Source organism: Petromyzon marinus, chromosome 79 (genome assembly GCF_048934315.1).
Source record: "Petromyzon marinus isolate PM22_M1 ecotype Great Lakes invasive population chromosome 79, UKy_Petmar_22M1.pri1.0, whole genome shotgun sequence".
Lineage (NCBI taxonomy): Eukaryota > Metazoa > Chordata > Hyperoartia > Petromyzontiformes > Petromyzontidae > Petromyzon > Petromyzon marinus.
In genome coordinates, this window is record NC_133745.1 from 19,284,917 (window position 1) to 19,307,916 (window position 23,000).

The 23,000-nt window shown below is 46.4% G+C and overlaps 1 protein-coding gene across 1 annotated transcript in view; it reads left to right on the forward strand.

Moving 5' to 3' along the window:
* The window catches only part of LOC116957613 (uncharacterized), a 40,892-nt gene extending 18,111 nt beyond the window's left edge, over positions 1–22,781 (forward strand). Inside the window, exons 3-6 of the mRNA XM_076056969.1 lie at positions 6,832–6,984; positions 15,664–15,783; positions 18,692–18,997; positions 19,930–22,781. Of these exons, the coding sequence (XP_075913084.1) occupies positions 6,832–6,984; positions 15,664–15,783; positions 18,692–18,997; positions 19,930–20,645 (1,295 nt within the window). The 3' untranslated portion in view covers positions 20,646–22,781. The remainder of the gene's footprint in view (positions 1–6,831; positions 6,985–15,663; positions 15,784–18,691; positions 18,998–19,929) is intronic.
* The last annotated feature ends 219 nt before the right edge of the window (positions 22,782–23,000 follow it).

The following is a 23,000-nucleotide window of genomic DNA, read 5'->3' on the forward strand; positions in this document are numbered from 1 at the left end:
ATAGACTCAGCACTGTCACCATAGACTCAGCACTGTCATAGACTCAGCACTGTCATAGACTCAGCACTGTCATAGACTCAGCACTGTCATAGACTCAGCACTGTCACCATAGACTCAGCACTGTCATAGACTCAGCACTGTCATAGACTCAGCACTGTCATAGACTCAGCACTGTCACCATAGACTCAGCACTGTCATAGACTCAGCACTGTCATAGACTCAGCACTGTCACCATAGACTCAGCACTGTCATAGACTCAGCACTGTCATAGACTCAGCACTGTCATAGACTCAGCACTGTCATAGACTCAGCACTGTCATAGACTCAGCACTGCCATAGACTCAGCACTGTCATAGACTCAGCACTGTCATAGACTCAGCACTGTCACCATAGACTCAGCACTGTCATAGACTCAGCACTGTCATAGACGCAGCACTGTCATAGACTCAGCACTGCCATAGACTCAGCACTGTCACCATAGACTCAGCACTGTCATAGACTCAGCACTGTCATAGACTCAGCACTGACATAGACTCAGCACTGTCATAGACTCAGCACTGTCACCATAGACTCAGCACTGTCATAGACTCAGCACTGTCACAGACTCAGCATTGTCATAGACTCAGCACTGCCATAGACTCAGCACTGTCATAGACTCAGTACTGTCATAGACTCAGCACTGTCACCATAGACTCAGCACTGTCATAGACTCAGCACTTTCATAGACTCAGCACTGTCATAGACTCAGCACTATCATAGACTCAGCACTGCCATAGACTCAGCACTGTCATAGACTCAGCACTGCCATAGACTCAGCACTGTCATAGACTCAGCACTGTCATAGACTCAGCACTGTCACCATAGACTCAGCACTGCCATAGACTCAGCACTGTCATAGACTCAGCACTGTCAGCATAGACTCAGCACTGTCATAGACTCAGCACTGTCATAGACTCAGCACTGTCACCATAGACTTAGCACTGTCACCATAGACTCAGCACTGTCACCATAGACTCAGCACTGTCATAGACTCAGCACTGTCACCATAGACTCAGCACTGTCATAGACTCAGCACTGTCACCATAGACTCAGCACTGTCATAGACTCAGCACTGTCACCATAGACTCAGCACTGTCATAGACTCAGCACTGTCACCATAGACTCAGCACTGTCATAGACTCAGCACTGCCATAGACTCAGCACTGTCATAGACTCAGCACTGTCATAGACTCAGCACTGTCATAGACTCAGCACTGTCATAGACTCAGCACTGTCATAGACTCAGCACTGTCATAGACTCAGCACTGTCATAGACTCAGCACTGTCATAGACTCAGCACTGTCACCATAGACTCAGCACTGTCATAGACTCAGCACTGTCACCATAGACTCAGCACTGTCATAGACTCAGCACTGTCATAGACTCAGCACTGTCATAGACTCAGCACTGTCATAGACTCAGCACTGTCACCATAGACTCAGCACTGTCATAGACTCAGCACTGTCATAGACTCAGCACTGTCATAGACTCAGCACTGTCACCATAGACTCAGCACTGTCATAGACTCAGCACTGCCATAGACTCAGCACTGTCATAGACTCAGCACTGTCACCATAGACTCAGCACTGTCATAGACTCAGCACTGTCATAGACTCAGCACTGTCATAGACTCAGCACTGTCATAGACTCAGCACTCTCACCATAGACTCAGCACTGTCACCATAGACTCAGCACTGTCATAGACTCAGCACTGTCATAGACTCAGCACTGTCACCATAGACTCAGCACTGTCATAGACTCAGCACTGTCACCATAGACTCAGCACTGTCATAGACTCAGCACTGCCATAGACTCAGCACTGTCACCATAGACTCAGCACTGTCACCATAGACTCAGCACTGTCATAGACTCAGCACTGTCATAGACTCAGCACTGTCACCATAGACTCAGCACTGTCATAGACTCAGCACTGTCATAGACTCAGCACTGTCATAGACTCAGCACTGCCATAGACTCAGCACTGTCACCATAGACTCAGCACTGTCACCATAGACTCAGCACTGTCATAGACTCAGTACTGTCATAGACTCAGCACTGTCATAGACTCAGCACTGCCATAGACTCAGCACTGTCACCATAGACTCAGCACTGTCACCATAGACTCAGCACTGTCACCATAGACTCAGCACTGTCATAGACTCAGCACTGTCACCATAGACTCAGCACTGTCATAGACTCAGCACTGTCATAGACTCAGCACTGTCATAGACTCAGCACTGTCATAGACTCAGCACTGCCATAGACTCAGCACTGTCACCATAGACTCAGCACTGTCACCATAGACTCAGCACTGTCATAGACTCAGCACTGTCATAGACTCAGCACTGTCATAGACTCAGCACTGTCATAGACTCAGCACTGTCACCATAGACTCAGCACTGTCATAGACTCAGCACTGTCATAGACTCAGCACTGTCATAGACTCAGCACTGTCATAGACTCAGCACTGTCATAGACTCAGCACTGCCATAGACTCAGCACTGTCATAGACTCAGCACTGTCATAGACTCAGCACTGTCACCATAGACTCAGCACTGTCATAGACTCAGCACTGTCATAGACGCAGCACTGTCATAGACTCAGCACTGCCATAGACTCAGCACTGTCACCATAGACTCAGCACTGTCATAGACTCAGCACTGTCATAGACTCAGCACTGACATAGACTCAGCACTGTCATAGACTCAGCACTGTCACCATAGACTCAGCACTGTCATAGACTCAGCACTGTCACAGACTCAGCACTGTCATAGACTCAGCACTGCCATAGACTCAGCACTGTCATAGACTCAGCACTGTCATAGACTCAGCACTGTCACCATAGACTCAGCACTGTCATAGACTCAGCACTTTCATAGACTCAGCACTGTCATAGACTCAGCACTATCATAGACTCAGCACTGCCATAGACTCAGCACTGTCATAGACTCAGCACTGCCATAGACTCAGCACTGTCATAGACTCAGCACTGTCATAGACTCAGCACTGTCACCATAGACTCAGCACTGCCATAGACTCAGCACTGTCATAGACTCAGCACTGTCAGCATAGACTCAGCACTGTCATAGACTCAGCACTGTCATAGACTCAGCACTGTCACCATAGACTTAGCACTGTCATAGACTCAGCACTGTCATAGACTCAGCACTGTCATAGACTCAGCACTGTCATAGACTCAGCACTGCCATAGACTCAGCACTGTCACCATAGACTCAGCACTGACATAGACTCAGCACTGTCATAGACTCAGCACTGTCATAGACTCAGCACTGTCATAGACTCAGCACTGTCATAGACTCAGCACTGTCACCATAGACTCAGCACTGTCACCATAGACTCAGCACTGTCATAGACTCAGCACTGTCATAGACTCAGCACTGTCATAGACTCAGCACTGTCATAGACTCAGCACTGTCATAGACTCAGCACTGTCACCATAGACTCAGCACTGTCATAGACTCAGCACTGTCATAGACTCAGCACTGTCATATACTCAGCACTGTCATAGACTCAGCACTGCCATAGACTCAGCACTGTCACCATAGACTCAGCACTGACATAGACTCAGCACTGTCATAGACTCAGCACTGTCACCATAGACTCAGCACTGTCATAGACTCAGCACTGTCACAGACTCAGCACTGTCATAGACTCAGCACTGCCATAGACTCAGCACTGTCATAGACTCAGCACTGTCATAGACTCAGCACTGTCACCATAGACTCAGCACTGTCATAGACTCAGCACTTTCATAGACTCAGCACTGTCATAGACTCAGCACTATCATAGACTCAGCACTGTCATAGACTCAGCACTGTCATAGACTCAGCACTGTCATAGACTCAGCACTGTCATAGACTCAGCACTGTCATAGACTCAGCACTGCCATAGACTCAGCACTGTCATAGACTCAGCACTGTCATAGACTCAGCACTGTCACCATAGACTCAGCACTGTCATAGACTCAGCACTGTCATAGACTCAGCACTGTCATAGACTCAGCACTGCCATAGACTCAGCACTGTCACCATAGACTCAGCACTGACATAGACTCAGCACTGTCATAGACTCAGCACTGTCACCATAGACTCAGCACTGTCATAGACTCAGCACTGTCACAGACTCAGCACTGTCATAGACTCAGCACTGCCATAGACTCAGCACTGTCATAGACTCAGCACTGTCATAGACTCAGCACTGTCACCATAGACTCAGCACTGTCATAGACTCAGCACTTTCATAGACTCAGCACTGTCATAGACTCAGCACTATCATAGACTCAGCACTGTCATAGACTCAGCACTGTCATAGACTCAGCACTGTCATAGACTCAGCACTGTCATAGACTCAGCACTGCCACCCATAGACTCAGCACTGTCATAGACTCAGCACTGTCATAGACTCAGCACTGTCACCATAGACTCAGCACTGTCATAGACTCAGCACTGTCATAGACTCAGCACTGTCATAGACTCAGCACTGTCATAGACTCAACACTGCCATAGACTCAGCACTGTCATAGACTCAGCACTGCCATAGACTCAGCACTGTCATAGACTCAGCACTGTCATAGACTCAACACTGTCATAGACTCAGCACTGTCATAGACTTAGCACTGTCATAGACTCAGCACTGTCATAGACTCAGCACTGTCATAAACTCAGCACTGTCACCATAGACTCAGCACTGTCACCATAGACTCAGCACTGTCATAGACTCAGCACTGTCATAGACTCAGCACTGTCACCATAGACTCAGCACTGTCATAGACTCAGCACTGCCATAGACTCAGCACTGTCATAGACTCAGCACTGTCATAGACTCAACACTGCCATAGACTCAGCACTGTCATAGACTCAACACTGCCATAGACTCAGCACTGTCATAGACTCAGCACTGCCATAGACTCAGCACTGTCATAGACTCAGCACTGTCATAGACTCAGCACTGTCATAGACTCAGCACTGTCATAGACTCAGCACTGTCATAGACTCAGCACTGTCACCATAGACTCAGCACTGTCATAGACTCAGCACTGTCATAGACTCAGCACTGTCATATACTCAGCACTGTCATAGACTCAGCACTGCCATAGACTCAGCACTGTCACCATAGACTCAGCACTGACATAGACTCAGCACTGTCATAGACTCAGCACTGTCACCATAGACTCAGCACTGTCATAGACTCAGCACTGTCACAGACTCAGCACTGTCATAGACTCAGCACTGCCATAGACTCAGCACTGTCATAGACTCAGCACTGTCATAGACTCAGCACTGTCACCATAGACTCAGCACTGTCATAGACTCAGCACTTTCATAGACTCAGCACTGTCATAGACTCAGCACTATCATAGACTCAGCACTGTCATAGACTCAGCACTGTCATAGACTCAGCACTGTCATAGACTCAGCACTGTCATAGACTCAGCACTGTCATAGACTCAGCACTGCCATAGACTCAGCACTGTCATAGACTCAGCACTGTCATAGACTCAGCACTGTCACCATAGACTCAGCACTGTCATAGACTCAGCACTGTCATAGACTCAGCACTGTCATAGACTCAGCACTGCCATAGACTCAGCACTGTCACCATAGACTCAGCACTGACATAGACTCAGCACTGTCATAGACTCAGCACTGTCACCATAGACTCAGCACTGTCATAGACTCAGCACTGTCACAGACTCAGCACTGTCATAGACTCAGCACTGCCATAGACTCAGCACTGTCATAGACTCAGCACTGTCATAGACTCAGCACTGTCACCATAGACTCAGCACTGTCATAGACTCAGCACTTTCATAGACTCAGCACTGTCATAGACTCAGCACTATCATAGACTCAGCACTGTCATAGACTCAGCACTGTCATAGACTCAGCACTGTCATAGACTCAGCACTGTCATAGACTCAGCACTGCCACCCATAGACTCAGCACTGTCATAGACTCAGCACTGTCATAGACTCAGCACTGTCACCATAGACTCAGCACTGTCATAGACTCAGCACTGTCATAGACTCAGCACTGTCATAGACTCAACACTGCCATAGACTCAGCACTGTCATAGACTCAGCACTGCCATAGACTCAGCACTGTCATAGACTCAGCACTGTCATAGACTCAACACTGTCATAGACTCAGCACTGTCATAGACTTAGCACTGTCATAGACTCAGCACTGTCATAGACTCAGCACTGTCATAAACTCAGCACTGTCACCATAGACTCAGCACTGTCACCATAGACTCAGCACTGTCATAGACTCAGCACTGTCATAGACTCAGCACTGTCATAGACTCAGCACTGTCACCATAGACTCAGCACTGTCATAGACTCAGCACTGCCATAGACTCAGCACTGTCATAGACTCAGCACTGTCATAGACTCAACACTGCCATAGACTCAGCACTGTCATAGACTCAACACTGCCATAGACTCAGCACTGTCATAGACTCAGCACTGCCATAGACTCAGCACTGTCATAGACTCAGCACTGTCATAGACTCAGCACTGCCATAGACTCAGCACTGTCATAGACTCAGCACTGTCATAGACTCATCACTGTCATAGACTCAACACTGTCATAGACTCAGCACTGTCATAGACTCAACACTGCCCACAGACTCAACACTGCGCCGCAGACTTAACACTCCGTACACAGAAGCCACGTGGTTTTACTGGAGGCTTGATCTGGTCTACAGCGAGAGAGATCATCAGCAGCAGCCTGAGTCTCTCTCTGCTGTGCTGGATTTCATTCGGCGCAGGTGACTTTGAGCAGGAGCAGAAGGAGGAGGAGGTGGCCGCCGCCGTTCGTCCAACGGAGCCGTCGGTTAGCGGAGGAGATGTTGAGGGATGCTGGATTGAGACGCGCGTGCAGGTGAAGGTGGAGAGACAGGAGGAGGGGGACAACGATGAGAGTGAGTGCTGAAGTCTCTGCATCTCTGTGGGACTCTATGATTTAATGAGTCGCTGTTTGTCTCTGTGGGTCTCTATGGGGCTCTATGAGAATGAGTCTTTGTGGGTCTCTGTGGGTCTGAGAATGAGTCTCTGAGTCTCTGTTAGTCTCTGTGGGTCTCTTATAGTTGTATATAAGTCTCTGAATCTCTGTGGGTCTCGATGAGAATGGGTCTCTGTGGGTCTCTTATAGTTGTATATAAGTCTCTGAATCTCTGTGGGTCTCGATGAGAATGGGTCTCTGTGGGTCTCTCATAGTTGTATATAAGTCTCTGAATCTCTGTGGGTCTCGATGAGAATGGGTCTCTGTGGGTCTCTTATAGTTGTATATAAGTCTCTGAATCTCTGTGGGTCTCTATGAGAATGAGTCTCTGTGGGTCTCTCATAGTTGTATATAAGTCTCTGAATCTCTGTGGGTCTCTATGAGAATGAGTCTCTGTGGGTCTCTGTTGGTCTGAGAATGAGTCTCTGTGGGTCTCTGTTAGTCTCTGTGGGTCTCTTATAGTTGTATATAAGTCTCTGAATCTCTGTGGGTCTCTTATAGTTGTATATAAGTCTCTGAATCTCCGGGCCACGGCCCAGGCAAGGGACAGGCGGCTGCCTCGACCACGCCTGGGGTCGCGATGCCGCCGGTTCGCCAGGGACTGCCGCTGTGGGGATGCCATGGGTCCGTGGCATCGCAGGTGACTCTAAGCTAAATCTTTATCTTTTTATTTTAACCAGGTAAGGCCTCACTAAGTTGGTCTTCGTCACAAGCGGCCTGGCCATCACAAACTAGACTCTTCAACTATTAACTATGTTTATGTGACCAGGTAAGGCCTCACTGAGAGTGTAGATCTTCACAAGTGACCTGGCCATCACAAACTAAACTCTTCAACTATTAACTATGTTTACGTGACCAGGTAAGGCCTCACTAAGTTGGTCTTCGTCACAAGCGGCCTGGCCATCACAAACTAAACTCTTCAACTATTAACTATGTTTATGTGACCAGGTAAGGCCCCATTGAGAGTGTAGATCTTCACAAGTGACATGGCCATCACAAACTAAACTCTTCAACTGTTAACTATGTTTACGTGACCAGGTAAGGCCCCATTGAGATTGTAGATCTTCACAAGTGACCTGGCCATCACAAACTAAACTCTTCAACTATTAACTATGTTTATGTGACCAGGTAAGGCCCCATTGAGATTGTAGATCTTCACAAGTGACCTGGCCATCACAAACTAAACTCTTCAACTATTAACTATGTTTATGTGACCAGGTAAGGCCTCACTGAGAGTGTAGATCTTCACAAGTGACCTGGCCATCACAAACTAAACTCTTCAACTATTAACTATGTTTACGTGACCAGGTAAGGCCCCACTGAGATTGTAGATCTTCAGAAGTGACATGGCCATCACAAACTAAACTCTTCAACTGTTAACTATGTTTATGTGACCAGGTAAGGCCCCACTGAGATTGTAGATCTTCACAAGTGACCTGGCCATCACAAACTAAACTCTTCAACTGTTAACTATGTTTACGTGACCAGGTAAGGCCCCATTGAGATTGTAGATCTTCACAAGTGGCCTGGCCATCACAAACTAAACTCTTCAACTGTTAACTATGTTTATGTGACCAGGTAAGGCCTCACTGAGAGTGTAGATCTTCACAAGTGACCTGGCCATCACAAACTAAACTCTTCAACTATTAACTATGTTTACGTGACCAGGTAAGGCCTCACTGAGAGTGTAGATCTTCACAAGTGACCTGGCCATCACAAACTAAACTCTTCAACTATTAACTATGTTTACGTGACCAGGTAAGGCCTCACTGAGAGTGTAGATCTTCACAAGTGACATGGCCATCACAAACTAAACTCTTCAACTGTTAACTATGTTTACGTGACCAGGTAAGGCCCCATTGAGATTGTAGATCTTCACAAGTGACCTGGCCATCACAAACTAAACTCTTCAACTATTAACTATGTTTATGTGACCAAGTAAGGCCTCACTGAGAGTGTAGATCTTCAGAAGTGACCTGGACATCACAAACTAAACTCTTCAACTATTAACTATGTTTACGTGACCAGGTAAGGCCTCACTGAGAGTGTAGATCTTCACAAGTGACCTGGCCATCACAAACTAAACTCTTCAACTATTAACTATGTTTATGTGACCAGGTAAGGCCTCACTGAGATTGTAGATCTTCAGAAGTGACCTGGCCATCACAAACTAAACTCTTCAACTATTAACTATGTTTACGTGACCAGGTAAGGCCCCACTGAGATTGTAGATCTTCAGAAGTGACCTGGCCATCACAAACTAAACTCTTCAACTATTAACTATGTTTACGTGACCAGGTAAGGCCTCACTGAGATTGTAGATCTTCACTAGTGACCTGGCCATCACAAACTAAACTCTTCAACTATTAACTATGTTTATGTGACCAGGTAAGGCCTCACTGAGAGTGTAGATCTTCAGAAGTGACCTGGCCATCACAAACTAAACTCTTCAACTATTAACTATGTTTACATGACCAGGTAAGGCCCCACTGAGATTGTAGATCTTCACAAGTGACCTGGCCATCACAAACTAAACTCTTCAACTGTTAACTATGTTTACGTGACCAGGTAAGGCCTCACTGAGAGTGTAGATCTTCACAAGTGGCCTGGCCATCACAAACTAAACTCTTCAACTGTTAACTCTGTTTACGTGACCAGGTAAGGCCCCATTGAGATTGTAGATCTTCACAAGTGGCCTGGCCATCACAAACTAAACTCTTCAACTGTTAACTCTGTTTACGTGACCAGGTAAGGCCCCATTGAGCTGCATAGCTCTTTTTGAAAAGTGACCCTGACCATCACAAGTGATAGCCCAACAAAGTGGGCTGATATCATCATCATCATCATCGTCGTGTGGAAATGTATAGCGGCCACATTGATTCTTCACTCATTAGAGACCCATAGAAACCCATATAGATCCAGAGAGACCCATACTCCTGTAGAACCAGAGACCCACAGTTTGCGCGTCTCTCTCGCCCCGTGGTCACGTGGATTTTTCTCCGGCTCCTACGGTTTTCCCTCCGCATTTAGAATGAACGTCACGCGTTTTAGAATATTAGGCTGCTGCTATTTGAATTTCCACGTGACGGCGATAAGCCCCATTTGTGGTCAGGTCGCTTCTGAAAAATAAACTAATTACAGTAGAACCTCAGAGATCGAACGCACCAGAACTCGACCAAATCGGTGTTCGAACGATGTTTCCGAACATTTTTTGCCCCGGAAACCGAATGAAATCCGCAGGTCGAATGGGCAATCGCGACTTGAAAGAACCTTCTTTGGTTCTTTCGGTAAAGTCACTACCACGTAGAATGAGAATAAAATAATAAATTGATAAAATAACAATAACACAATAATATTCTCACGACGTTTCGGCCACAACACAAGCGGCCTTCATCAGGTGAAGGGGCGAGACTGTCTGGTAGGACAGCGCTGGAGTGAAAGAGCCACGTTAAGATCACGACCTTTAAGCTGTGTGAGAGGAAACAAAGCGCCTTGACAAAGGAATTAGCATATCATTTAGCATTGAAATAGCTGAGTGATTAGCTTGTGACTGGTCACAGAAATAGCTATGTTAAAAGTTAAAGCATACACATCCGCAGAGGCACCCCTTGACAAAGAAATTAGCATAGAATTTAGCATTGAAATAGCTGAGTGATTAGCTTGTAACTGGTCACAGAAATAGCTACGTTAAAGTCAGAGCATACACATTCAGCCATTTCAATGCTAAATTATATGCTAATTCCTTTGTCAAGGGGTGCCTCTGCGGGTGTGTATGCTTTAACTTAGCTATTTCAATGCTAAATTATATGCTAATTCCTTTGTCAAGGGGTGCCTCTGCAGATGTGTATGCTTTAACTTTTAACATTTCTATTTCTGTGACCAGTCACAAGCTAATCACTCAGCCATTTCAATGCTAAATTATATGCTAATTCCTTTGTCAAGGCGCTTTGTTTCCTCTCACACAGCTTAAAGGTCGTGATCTGAACGTGGCTCTTTCACTCCAGCGCTGTCCTACCAGACAGTCTCGCCCCCTTCGCCTGATGAAGGCCGCTTGTGTTGTGGCCGAAACGTCGTGAGAATATTATTATTGTGTTATTTTATTTTATCAATTTATTATTTTATTCTCATTCTACGTGGTGACTTTACCGAAAGAACCAAAGAAGATGATGAATCCTTGCAGTCACGAAAGCTTTAAATCGAAATTGAAAGAACCTGTACACGGCTGAGACGCGTATTGCCAGCAGCGTGCATGACGCTTGCCCAGACAAAGGGTTTACCGTGTGGGACACTCCCTCTTCCAAACAATAACACCACCACCACCACCACCTCCTATTCCACCTCACCACCTTACACTCAAGCCAACAACTCTCCTCTTACCGCAGGTAAAGTGAAGTTCATTGTTCATTTATTTCATTTATTCCATATATTTATTCATTCATTTATTGTGTTTTTGTGTGATTTTACGCGTGCAATTACTGTAAACTTCGTGTAACAATGCTTTATAATGAGAGATTTCTTGTGTCTGGAACGAATTAATGTCATTTACATTAATTGTTATGGGGACCCCCTAATCGAACATCTATGCCAGTGTGAGATATACAGGCTGTCCTGCCTATGATCAATCCTGGGTTTAACCAGGCTGAATTGTGTGAGGAGCTCACAAATCCTTTAAAGATCTGGGCACAGTCCCATTGGTGGAATGATGTGGCACGAGAGGCTGTAGAGCTGAGTGTACCTGCCAATGACTGGTACCAGCAGTATCAAGATCGACCTCTGTGGAGGAGGCTCGTGAAGGATGATACTGGCCAGTTGGAGGTAGTCGCTCTCCATTAACAACGGAGGGCAGAGAAGCGACGCTCGCAACAATGAACGCAGCGCCGGGCGGCTTAAGCACGGCAAGTTGGCACACTAGGGGGCACAGGTGGTGCATCGGCCAGTCATCTGTCAACTCATGGCACCTGGGTCTGTCCCGTGTCCTCCTGCCAGAATTTCTGTGGAGTGGAATTTCTGTGGAGTGGAATTTCTGTGGAGTGGAATTTCTGTGTAGTGGAATCTCTGTGGAGTGGAATTTCTGTGGAGTGGAATTTCTGTGGAGTGGAATTTCTGTGGAGTGGAATCTCTGTGGAGTGGAATTTCTGTGGAGTGGAATTTCTGTGGAGTGGAATTTCTGTGGAGTGGAATTTCTGTGTAGTGGAATTTCTGTGGAGTGGAATTTCTGTGGAGTGGAATTTCTGTGGAGTGGAATTTCTGTGTAGTGGAATCTCTGTGGAGTGGAATTTCTGTGGAGTGGAATTTCTGTGGAGTGGAATTTCTGTGGAGTGGAATTTCTGTGGAGTGGAATTTCTGTGGAGTGGAATTTCTGTGGAGTGGAATTTCTGTGGAGTGGAATGTCTGTGGAGTGGAATTTCTGTGGAGTGGAATTTCTGTGGAGTGGAATTTCTGTGGAGTGGAATTTCTGTGGAGTGGAATCTCTGTGGAGTGGAATCTCTGTGGAGTGGAATCTCTGTGGAGTGGAATCTCTGTGGAGTGGAATTTCTGTGGAGTGGAATGTCTGTGGAGTGGAACTTCTGTGGAGTGGAATTTCTGTGGAGTGGAATTTCTGTGGAGTGGAATTTCTGTGGAGTGGAATTTCTGTGGAGTGGAATTTCTGTGGAGTGGAATTTCTGTGGAGTGGAATTTCTGTGGAGTGGAATTTCTGTGGAGTGGAATTCCTGTGGAGTGGAATTTCTGTGGAGTGGAATTTCTGTGGAGTGGAATTTCTGTGGAGTGGAATTTCTGTGGAGTGGAATCTCTGTGGAGTGGAATTTCTGTGGAGTGGAATTTCTGTGGAGTGGGACCTCTGTGGAGACCCACAGGGACCCACAGAAACGCACTGAAACCCATAGAGACCCATCCTTGACTCCCCTTTCCCCGTGTCCGAGACGTCCGCTAGTCGCAGGGTCAGGTGTGGGGGCCCCCCATTCACCGCCCAATCTCGGGGAATGTGCAAAGCGGCTGAAGCATTCGTTTCATTGCAGCGAGGCACAGTAGCAGCAGCACCGTTGTGTCTTTATTAAAGACGACATCACTCACCGCAGAGAACCATAGCGGCACGTCCGCCGCCATTCCCTACGGTAGCTGGCGCCACAGGACAACCCTCACGCACGTAGTCCTTGTTGGGGAGAGCCTCGGTACCGATCAAAGTTATTTTAGTTCTGCGGTGCCAAATGAGATGTTAACTACTTCGTCTGGTACGGAGGAGGTCGTGGGTTCGATCCAGACCCTGACGCCCGCTGCTGTATATTTGGAGTCTGCGTGTCTCTCTCCCCATGGCTTAGAGATGTTAACTCCCTCGCCTGCTATGCAGGAGGTCGTGGGTTCGATCCCGACCCTGACGCCTGCCGCTGTATATTTGGAGTCTGGATTTTTACGTGCTTAATTAAAATATGACAATTAAAACAACTGATTGGTTACTGTTCCCAAGATATTAACGTTTTTTACATTTTACGTCTATGTATATTGTGTAGATGGTAGAGTTTTACTCATAAATTGTAAACCTAGGTTTTTTTCGTGTGTTTATCGTTGCTTTACATGATAACATGTCACCTGTCCTGTTCATGTAACAGTTTAATAATCAGCAAGAGGGTTATATAGACACAATGTATTATGAAACAAAAGGCTAAATAACTACTATCAAAACTTACTAATTGGCTGTGTCGGGTGGTGGTGGGTTTAACGATACATTTATATATTTACGAGATCTGACCCAAACAACCTGCATTATGGATGAAATTGATCGTGAAAGCCTACGTGTTGAACTGACTATACAATGCACTATACACTACTATACAGTATACTACTATACACTACACTGTACACTACACTACTATACACTGCACCGTACACTACACTACTATACACTACACTACTATACACTACACTACTATACACTAGACTACTATACACTACACTATACACTACACTACTATACACTACTATACACTACACTACTATACACTTTACTACTATACACTACAATACTGTACACTACACTACTATACACTATACTACTATACACTACACTGTACACTACACTACTATACACTATACTACTATACACTACACTGTACACTACACTACTATACACTGCACTACTATATACTACACTACACTGTACACTACACTACTATACACTACACTATACACTACACTACTATACACTACACTACTATACCCTACACTATACACTATACTACTATACACTACACTACTATATACTACACTACTATACACTACACTACTACGCACTAGACTACTATACACTACACTACTATACACTACACTACTATACACTACACTACTATACACTACACTACTATACACTACACTATACACTACACTACTATACACTACACTACTACGCACTAGACTACTATACACTACACTACTATACACTATACTACTATACACTACACTACTATACACTATACTACTATACACTACAATACTATACTACTATACACTATACTACTATACACTACACTACTATACACGATACTACTATACACTACACTACTATACACTACTATACACTGCACTGTACACCACTACTATACACTACTATACACTATACTACTATACACTATACTACTATACACTATACTACTATACACTACACTACTATACACTACAATACTGTACACTACACTACTATACACTACTATACACTGCACTGTACACTACACTACTATACACTACACTACTATACACTACACTACTATACACTATACTGCTATACACTACACTACTATACACTATACTACTATACACTACACTACTATACTACTATACACTACACTACTATACACTACAATACTGTACACTACACTACTATACACTACACTATACACTACACTACTATACACTACACTACTACGCACTAGACTACTATACACTACACTACTATACACTATACTACTATACACTACACTACTATACACTATACTACTATACACTACAATACTATACTACTATACACTATACTACTATACACTACACTACTATACACGATACTACTATACACTACTCTACTATACACTACTATACACTGCACTGTACACCACTACTATGCACTACTATACACTATACTACTATACACTATACTACTATACACTATACTACTATACACTACACTACTATACACTACAATACTGTACACTACACTACTATACACTACTATACACTGCACTGTACACTACACTACTATACACTACACTACTATACACTACACTACTATACACTATACTGCTATACACTACACTACTATACACTACTATACACTATACTACTATACACTACACTACTATACTACTATACACTACAATACTGTACACTACACTACTATACACTGCACTGTACACTACACTACTATACACTACACTATACACTACACAACTATTTACTACACTGCACTATACACTACACTACTATACACTCCACTAAGCACAGGCTGCAAGTGAAGGTTTAAGAACCACCGGTCTGAATGAATTTTTCCTGCTGCAGTATGAAATCAATCGAACCGATTCTCGCCGTGTCTTTTCCTTTGCTGCTTTCGGGACAGGCGATGCGGTGGAGCATTCCCCATCGTGGCCACCGACCGTCAAGCGAGAGGCTGGCGGACACGGGGCTGTGGCTGAGACACGGCCACACGTGAAGGTGGAGCCACAAGAGCCGCACGACGGTGAGTGGACAACTGTGGAGTGGAATCTCTGTGTGGTGGAGTGGAATCTCTGTGGTGGAGTGGAATCTCTGTGGAGTGGAATCTCTGTGGAGTGGAATTTGTGGAGTGTAATCTCTGTGGAGTGGATTTTTGTGGAGTGGAATCTGTGGAGTAGAATCTGTGTAGTGGAATCTCTGTGGGGTGGAATCTGTGGAGTGGAATCTCTGTGGAGTGGAATCTATGGTGGAGTGGAATCTCTGGAGTGGAATCTGTGTGTAGTGGAATCTCTGGAATGGATCTCTGTGGAGTGGAATTTGTGGAGTGTAATCTCTGTGGAGTGGAATTTGTGAAGTGGAATCTGTGGACTGGATTTTTGTGGAGTGGAATCTGTGGAGTAAAATCTGTGTAATGGAAGGACGGGTGGTGGTCGCGGGTTGCTGAGGAGATGGAGTCTGCCTCAATGGCCCGTGATCACAAATCCCTATTTAACTCCATCAATAAAGTAACCTGCAGCGCCACACCTGTTACCATCATTAAGGGAAAGAACAGTGATCCAATCTCTGACCCCCAGGAACAGGTTTGCAGATTTGCTGAGCATTTCTGTGATGTCCTGGGGGAGGGGAAATCCCCCAGCCTGGAAAACATCATGGGGCAAAATGGGGATGACCCTGCTGAGGCTGCGGTGCCTCAAATATTAGAGGAGGAAGTCACCCCCTGTGAGTGGCTGGCTGAGGTGCCATCTGTTGAGGAAGTACTAAGGGCAATCCAGAGATGATCTTCCAAGCGAATTGCTGAGGGAGGGTGGCGTTTGTACAGACTGACCTACATGACATCATAACAACAGTCTCGGCCACTGGACTGGTTCCACAGGATTGGAAGGATGCCCTGATGGTCCCCCTCTTTATGAAGGGGGCCCGCACAGACTGTAACAACTACAGGGGCATCTCACTCCTCAGTGTGCCGGGAAAGATCCTGGCAAGGATTATTCAACATCGCCTTGCCAGGCACGCTGAGGAGAGGCTTGCGGAGCCCCAATGTGGTTTCAGGAAAGGGCAGTCCTGCACAGATGCCATATTTTCTGTCCGTCTGCTACAGCAGAGGTGTAGGGAATTCAAACAAGACCTACATCTCTGCTTTATTGACCTGGTCAAGGCCTATGATACCATCAGTAGGCCTGGGCTCTGGGTTGTTCTTCGTGCTTTCGGAATCCCTGACCCTCTGCTCATGCTCATGCTCATTAAGGACCTTCATGACGGTGAGCAGGCCCTGGTAAAACTACGTGGCCAGGAGTCAGAGCCATTCCCTGTACACCTTGGGGTGCGACAGGGATGTCCTCTGGCTCTAACATTATTTAACATCTATTACGGCCACGTAGTTCGTGAAGCCTTCAGTAGCTGTACCGGAGGAATTTCCATCTGGTACAGATACAATGGGAGGCTGATCGATGCCCGGGTGCGGTCAAGAGATGGCTCCCTCTTGGTCAACCACGTTATGTATGCCGATGACCTGGTAATTGCGGCTCACTCAGATGAGGAGTTAGAGGCGCTGCTGCTGAACCTGGAACTTGCCACTAAGAGGTGGGGCCTTACTATCACCCCCACCAAAACTAAGCACCTGCCTGGGTATTTTATACCATCGGGCACTCCACCCCCACAACTCCCAATCGGTGATGGGGCATTTGTGGAGAGAGTGGAGAGTTTCCCATACCTGGGCAGTGTGCTCATGACCGGCTCCGGTTTTACAGCAGAGGTCTCACTCCGAATCAGTCGAGCAGCATTATCTTTTGATCGGTTGCATAACGCTGTGTGGAAGCTACCTGGTCTGTCGCTCCGCACGAAGCTTCGGGTCTTCTCGGCCACGGTCATTCTACTGGCGAAGATTTGTTGCACAAGTGTTGCAGCATATGTGTGGGGCCCACATCCTGTCCTGATCTCCAATTTTGCAGCCAAAATAAAGGTGATAGGCTTCTATTTAAAGCTTTCGTGACTGCAATGATTCATCTTCTTTGGTTCTTTCGGTAAAGTCACGTAGAATGAGAATAAAATAATATATTGATAAAATTATTATTATTGTGTTATTTTATTTTATCAATTTATTATTTTATTCTCATTCTACGTGACTTTACCGAAAGAACCAAAGAAGGTGATAGGCTTCCTTAACCATCGTGGTTATACTGCGCTTTTGTGATGCAAAAGTTACTTCACCACAAACATGGCAGAAGTTATCTGCTTTGTTCACACAATTACGAGGCATCTCTGCTCACTTTGGCTAAACAGAAATGTGTCCCTTTGCAACATCAAACACTGACAAATAAGAGAGCACCACACTGTATGATTTCTAGAGCTGAGGGATGTAAGCCTAGTTATGATTGCATCATTCATGACTTCTAGGAATAACATGATGCAATTCATATCATGTATGATGCAATACCAGGTTCAGATTGCATCATTCATCGTTTTGCTCATAAAGCAAGTACTGTCCAAACCCAGTCATAGATTTATTTCATAGATCCAGTCGAAGATGTATTTTAGTAATTTCTGGTTTAAATTGAGATCCCTTCCCTTTATAACTCACTTATTCTCCACCATTCCCAAGTCAAGGGTCGTATAATGTATACTGACCCAATATGATATCTTGAAAACTCGAGCCAAACAACAATTTTAAGCATCATTTTCATTCTCAGTGACCCAGAATTAGTAAAGTTGGACCACATTTTATTTCGCAAGAATTTTGGCTGTAGACCAGTGTAATTGTCACTGGTTGTTGGTCCGTGAGCGGGAATCGACCTCACGTCACCGGGTTCATAGTGCAGCTCAGCGCTGACCGCTACACCACCCTCCGGGGTATGTTTCCGCAGAGCTGAATATTCACGAGGATGTTTTTCATTTTTTGTTGACCCCCTCTTCCCCCCCCCCCCCCCCCCCCCCAGTTCCGGGAGCTCACGTTCAGATTAAAGAAGAGGACCTCCTGGGTGAACAATGTGACCTTCACATTAAACAGGAGAAGGAGGAGGTTGTGGAGGTGGAGGTTGAGGGTGACGATGAAGACGACGAAGAAGAAGAAGAAGAAGAGGAGGAGGAGGAGGAGGCTTTGGACGACCACGTGCGGCGCGACAAATCCTTCCCATGCCCCGGAGAGCCGTTGGCATCATGTCGGGAACTGGCGGCTTCGTCCGATGTGGCGGAGATCGAAGTGACCTTGGAAGAGGAGGACGGAAATGGTGGTGCTGGTGGTGGTAAGGAGCGAGCGTGAATCTCTCTGTGTGTGTGTGTGTGTGGGGGGGGGAGCGGTAGTGTAGGTGGTGTGCGTGCTGCGCTACGAACCAGGGTGCTTACATTTAAAAACCGCTAAATGCAAGCAGCCTGTATATACACTTGGCTCTTTGGCAGAACTCATCGGGCTACTTTTTACCAGCCCCTGGTCTGTCACAGGTCAGCGCAACCCCTGTGCCAGACCTTTCAATTGTTATTTAAAAAAAAAAAAATCGGGAGGGATTTCGGCGCCTCGAGATGGCGAGCGGTGGTTTTCACGTCGCGTACAAAAATCCACGGCGTTTCAAAAAACGCGTTAACACTTGTATGGAACTATCGTTTTTTTAATGGAGAAAGAATGGATAACACACCGTAACATGATAACAAATGTACGTTGATATCTTCAAAAAGTCAAAGAGTCTCCACTCTTGATTTAAAGCTTTCGTGACTGCAGTAATTCATATTCTTAGTTTTTTCGGTAAAGTCACGTTGAAGAGAAACAACAAAATAATAAAATATATATATATAAAACAATAAAAAAAATTCTCACGACGTTTCGACCATAACTCAAACGGCCAACACACCTGAAGACGACCGTTTGAGTTACGGTCGAAACGTCGTGAGAATTTTTTTTATTGTTTTATATATATATATTTTATTATCTTGTTGTTTACCTTCAACGTGACTTTACCGAAAAAAACTAAGAATATGAGTCTCCACTCGTTCGCTATCATTGCCGACGCATGCCTTGGAATATTCTCCAGGCGGCCTTCAGAGCTCGGGGGCACATTTCCCATGGTATTGTCGTCAAACTCTCAAAAGCGTTTAAAAAAAAACAAAAAAAACAAACACAAGTCTCAAGCGCCCCCCCCGTCCCCCCCGTGTGTATCTGTAAATTTCCGCTTGCGTGACGCAGCGACACTGCCGGGAGGCGAGCGTCGGCAGGGGCGGCCCCCAGACGCAGTCCGCGGCAAGGCGCCCCTCGGCAAGAAGCTCCAATTGCCAGCGCGGGGCAGCGGCAGCGGCAGCGGCAGCGGCAGCTGCGGTGGGGAACAATTCCCGGCGGAGCCGAAGCGCCGCGCGGGGGCTCTCGCTGGCGACCGGCCTCACGTCTGCGGCGTCTGCGGCAGGGCCTTCGCCGCGTCGTCCAACCTCAGGAGCCACGCGAGGGTCCACACGGGAGACAGGCCGCACGAGTGCGCCGTGTGCGGCGCCGCTTTCGCCCGCCCGTGGGACCTCAGGGGCCACGCGAGGATGCACACTGGCGAGCGGCCGCACGTCTGCGCCGTCTGCGGCAGGGGCTTCGCGCTGTCCTCGAACCTCAGGTGCCACGCGAGGATCCACACGGGAGACAGGCCGCACGAGTGCCCCGCGTGCGGCAAGGGCTTCATCCGCCCCTCGGCCCTGGCCAACCACGTGAGGACGCACACGGGAGAGAGGCCGCACGTATGCCCGGAGTGCGGGATGGCATTCTTCCACGCCTACGTCCTCAGGAGCCACGCGATAATCCACACGGGGGAGCACCCGTTCCAGTGCCTGGTGTGCGGCAAGGCCTTCGCGCGCCCGTCCAATCTCAGAAGCCACGCGAAGATCCACGCGCGGGCGGGAGAGAAGCCCCCACAGGCGTCGTGAGTGCTGGGAAGGATTTTTTTAGATCTCAGAAACCACGCAAAGATCAGCACCTGGGTGGGGCGAAATCCCAATAAGTGTCGTGAGTCCTGGGAAGGCTTTTTTTAGATCTCAGAAACCACGCAAAGATCAACACCTGGGTGGGGCGAAATCGCAATAAGTGTCGTGAGTGCTGGGAAGGCTTTTTTTAGATCTCATAAACCACTCAAAGATCAACACCTGGGTGGGGCGAAATCCCAATAAGTGTCGTGAGTGCTGGGAAGGCTTTTTTTAGATCTCAGAAACCACACAAAGATCAGCACCTGGGTGGGGCGAAATCCCAATAAGTGTCGTGAGTGCTGGGAAGGCTTTTTTTAGATCTCAGAAACCACGCAAAGATCAGCACCTGGGTGGGGCGAAACCACAATAAGTGTCGTGAGTGCTGGGAAGGCTTTTTTTAGATCTCAGAAACCACACAAAGATCAACACCTGGGTGGGGCGAAACCCCAATAAGTGTCGTGAGTGCTGGGAAGGCTTTTTTTAGATCTCAGAAACCACGCAAAGATCAGCACCTGGGTGGGGCAAAACTCCAGTAAGTGTCGTGAGTGCTGGGAAGGCTTTTTTTAGATCTCAGAAACCACGCAAAGATCAGCACCTGGGTGGGGCAAAACCCCAATAAGTGTCGTGAGTGCTGGGAAGGCTTTTTTTAGATCTCAGAAACCACGCAAAGATCAGCACCTGGGTGGGGCGAAACCCCAATAAGTGTCGTGATTGCTGGGAAGGCTTTTTTTAGATCTCAGAAACCACGCAAAGATCAGCACCTGGGTGGGGCGAAACCTCAATAAGTGTCGTGAGTGCTGGGAAGGCTTTTTTAGATCTCAGAAACCACGCAAAGATCAGCACCTGGGTGGGGCAAAACCCCAGTAAGTGTCGTGAGTGCGGGGAAGGTTCTTTTTAGATCTCAGAAACCACGCAAAGATCAACACCTGGGTGGGGCGAAATCCCAATAAGTGTCGTGAGTGCTGGGAAGGCTTTTTTAGATCTCAGAAACCACGCAAAGATCAGCACCTGGGTGGGGCAAAACCCCAGTAAGTGTCGTGAGTGCGGGGAAGGTTCTTTTTAGATCTCAGAAACCACGCAAAGATCAGCACCTGGGTGGGGCGAAACCCCAGTAAGTGTCGTGAGTGCTGGGAAGGCTTTTTTTAGATCTCAGAAACCACGCAAAGATCAGCACCTGGGTGGGGCAAAACCCCAATAAGTGACGTGAGTGCTGGGAAGGCTTTTTTTAGATCTCAGAAACCACGCAAAGATCAACACCTGGGTGGGGCGAAACCCCAGTAAGTGTCGCGAGTGCTGGGAAGGCTTTTTTTAGATCTCAGAAACCACGCAAAGATCAGCACCTGGGTGGGGCGAAACCCCAATAAGTGTCGTGAGTGCGGGGAAGGCTCTTTTTTCTTGATCTCAGAAACCACGCGAATATTAACACCCGGGCGGGAGAGAAGCCCTGCACAAGTGTTGTGAGTACCACAAGGCCTCTGTGCCCCCCGTGGGATCTATGAGGTACTACGTAGATCTTTTTCAGATGCGACCTGGATGTCACAAATTATAGCTCAACAAAGTGGACATTTATAGCAGCAGGAAAATACTCTAAAACGCACGTTTCTGTATGTGGAGGCAAAACCTGGAGGACCCGGAGAAAAATCAACGCGGGAGAACATACAAACTACAAGAACACAGGCGTCAGGGTCGGGATCGAACCCATGATCTCCAGTATACAGGGCGAGGTAGTTGACATCTCCTAGCCACGGCGTCGCACTCAAAACACTGGTTGAACACAAGGTACATGAGCTACATTATTGAAACAACTCGGAGCAGATGTTTCAAGATTCACAAAATGCAAATTGTATAAAAACAAGTATTACAAATATTAGCACTACTTAAGATGCACGATTGTGTAAATTGGAATACATGGCAAAACTTAATCATTGTGAATAATGTAAACATTTAACTGAACCAGATAAGAAGGTACAAATAAAAATCATAAGAGTATTTCTTTCATGAAATAATTACGATTATTTCATGAAGGTATTGGCATTAATTTGAACGCAAATACAATTGTCGCTTTAATCAGCATGGTAATAAACTCACATTTTGAATAAATCGTGAGACTGAGAGATGTTTTATTAATTGTTTTTATTTTGACAGGTAGGGCCCACTTTGCGGAAGCGATCTGGCTATCACAAATGATAACTCAACGAAGTGGCTTTTCATTTGAAAATGTATAGCAGCCAAATACTTTGAAGCATGTTTTTAAATCGTGGACCTAAAAAATGGAGGACCCCGGAGAAAAGTCCACACGGCCACGGGGAGAACACACAA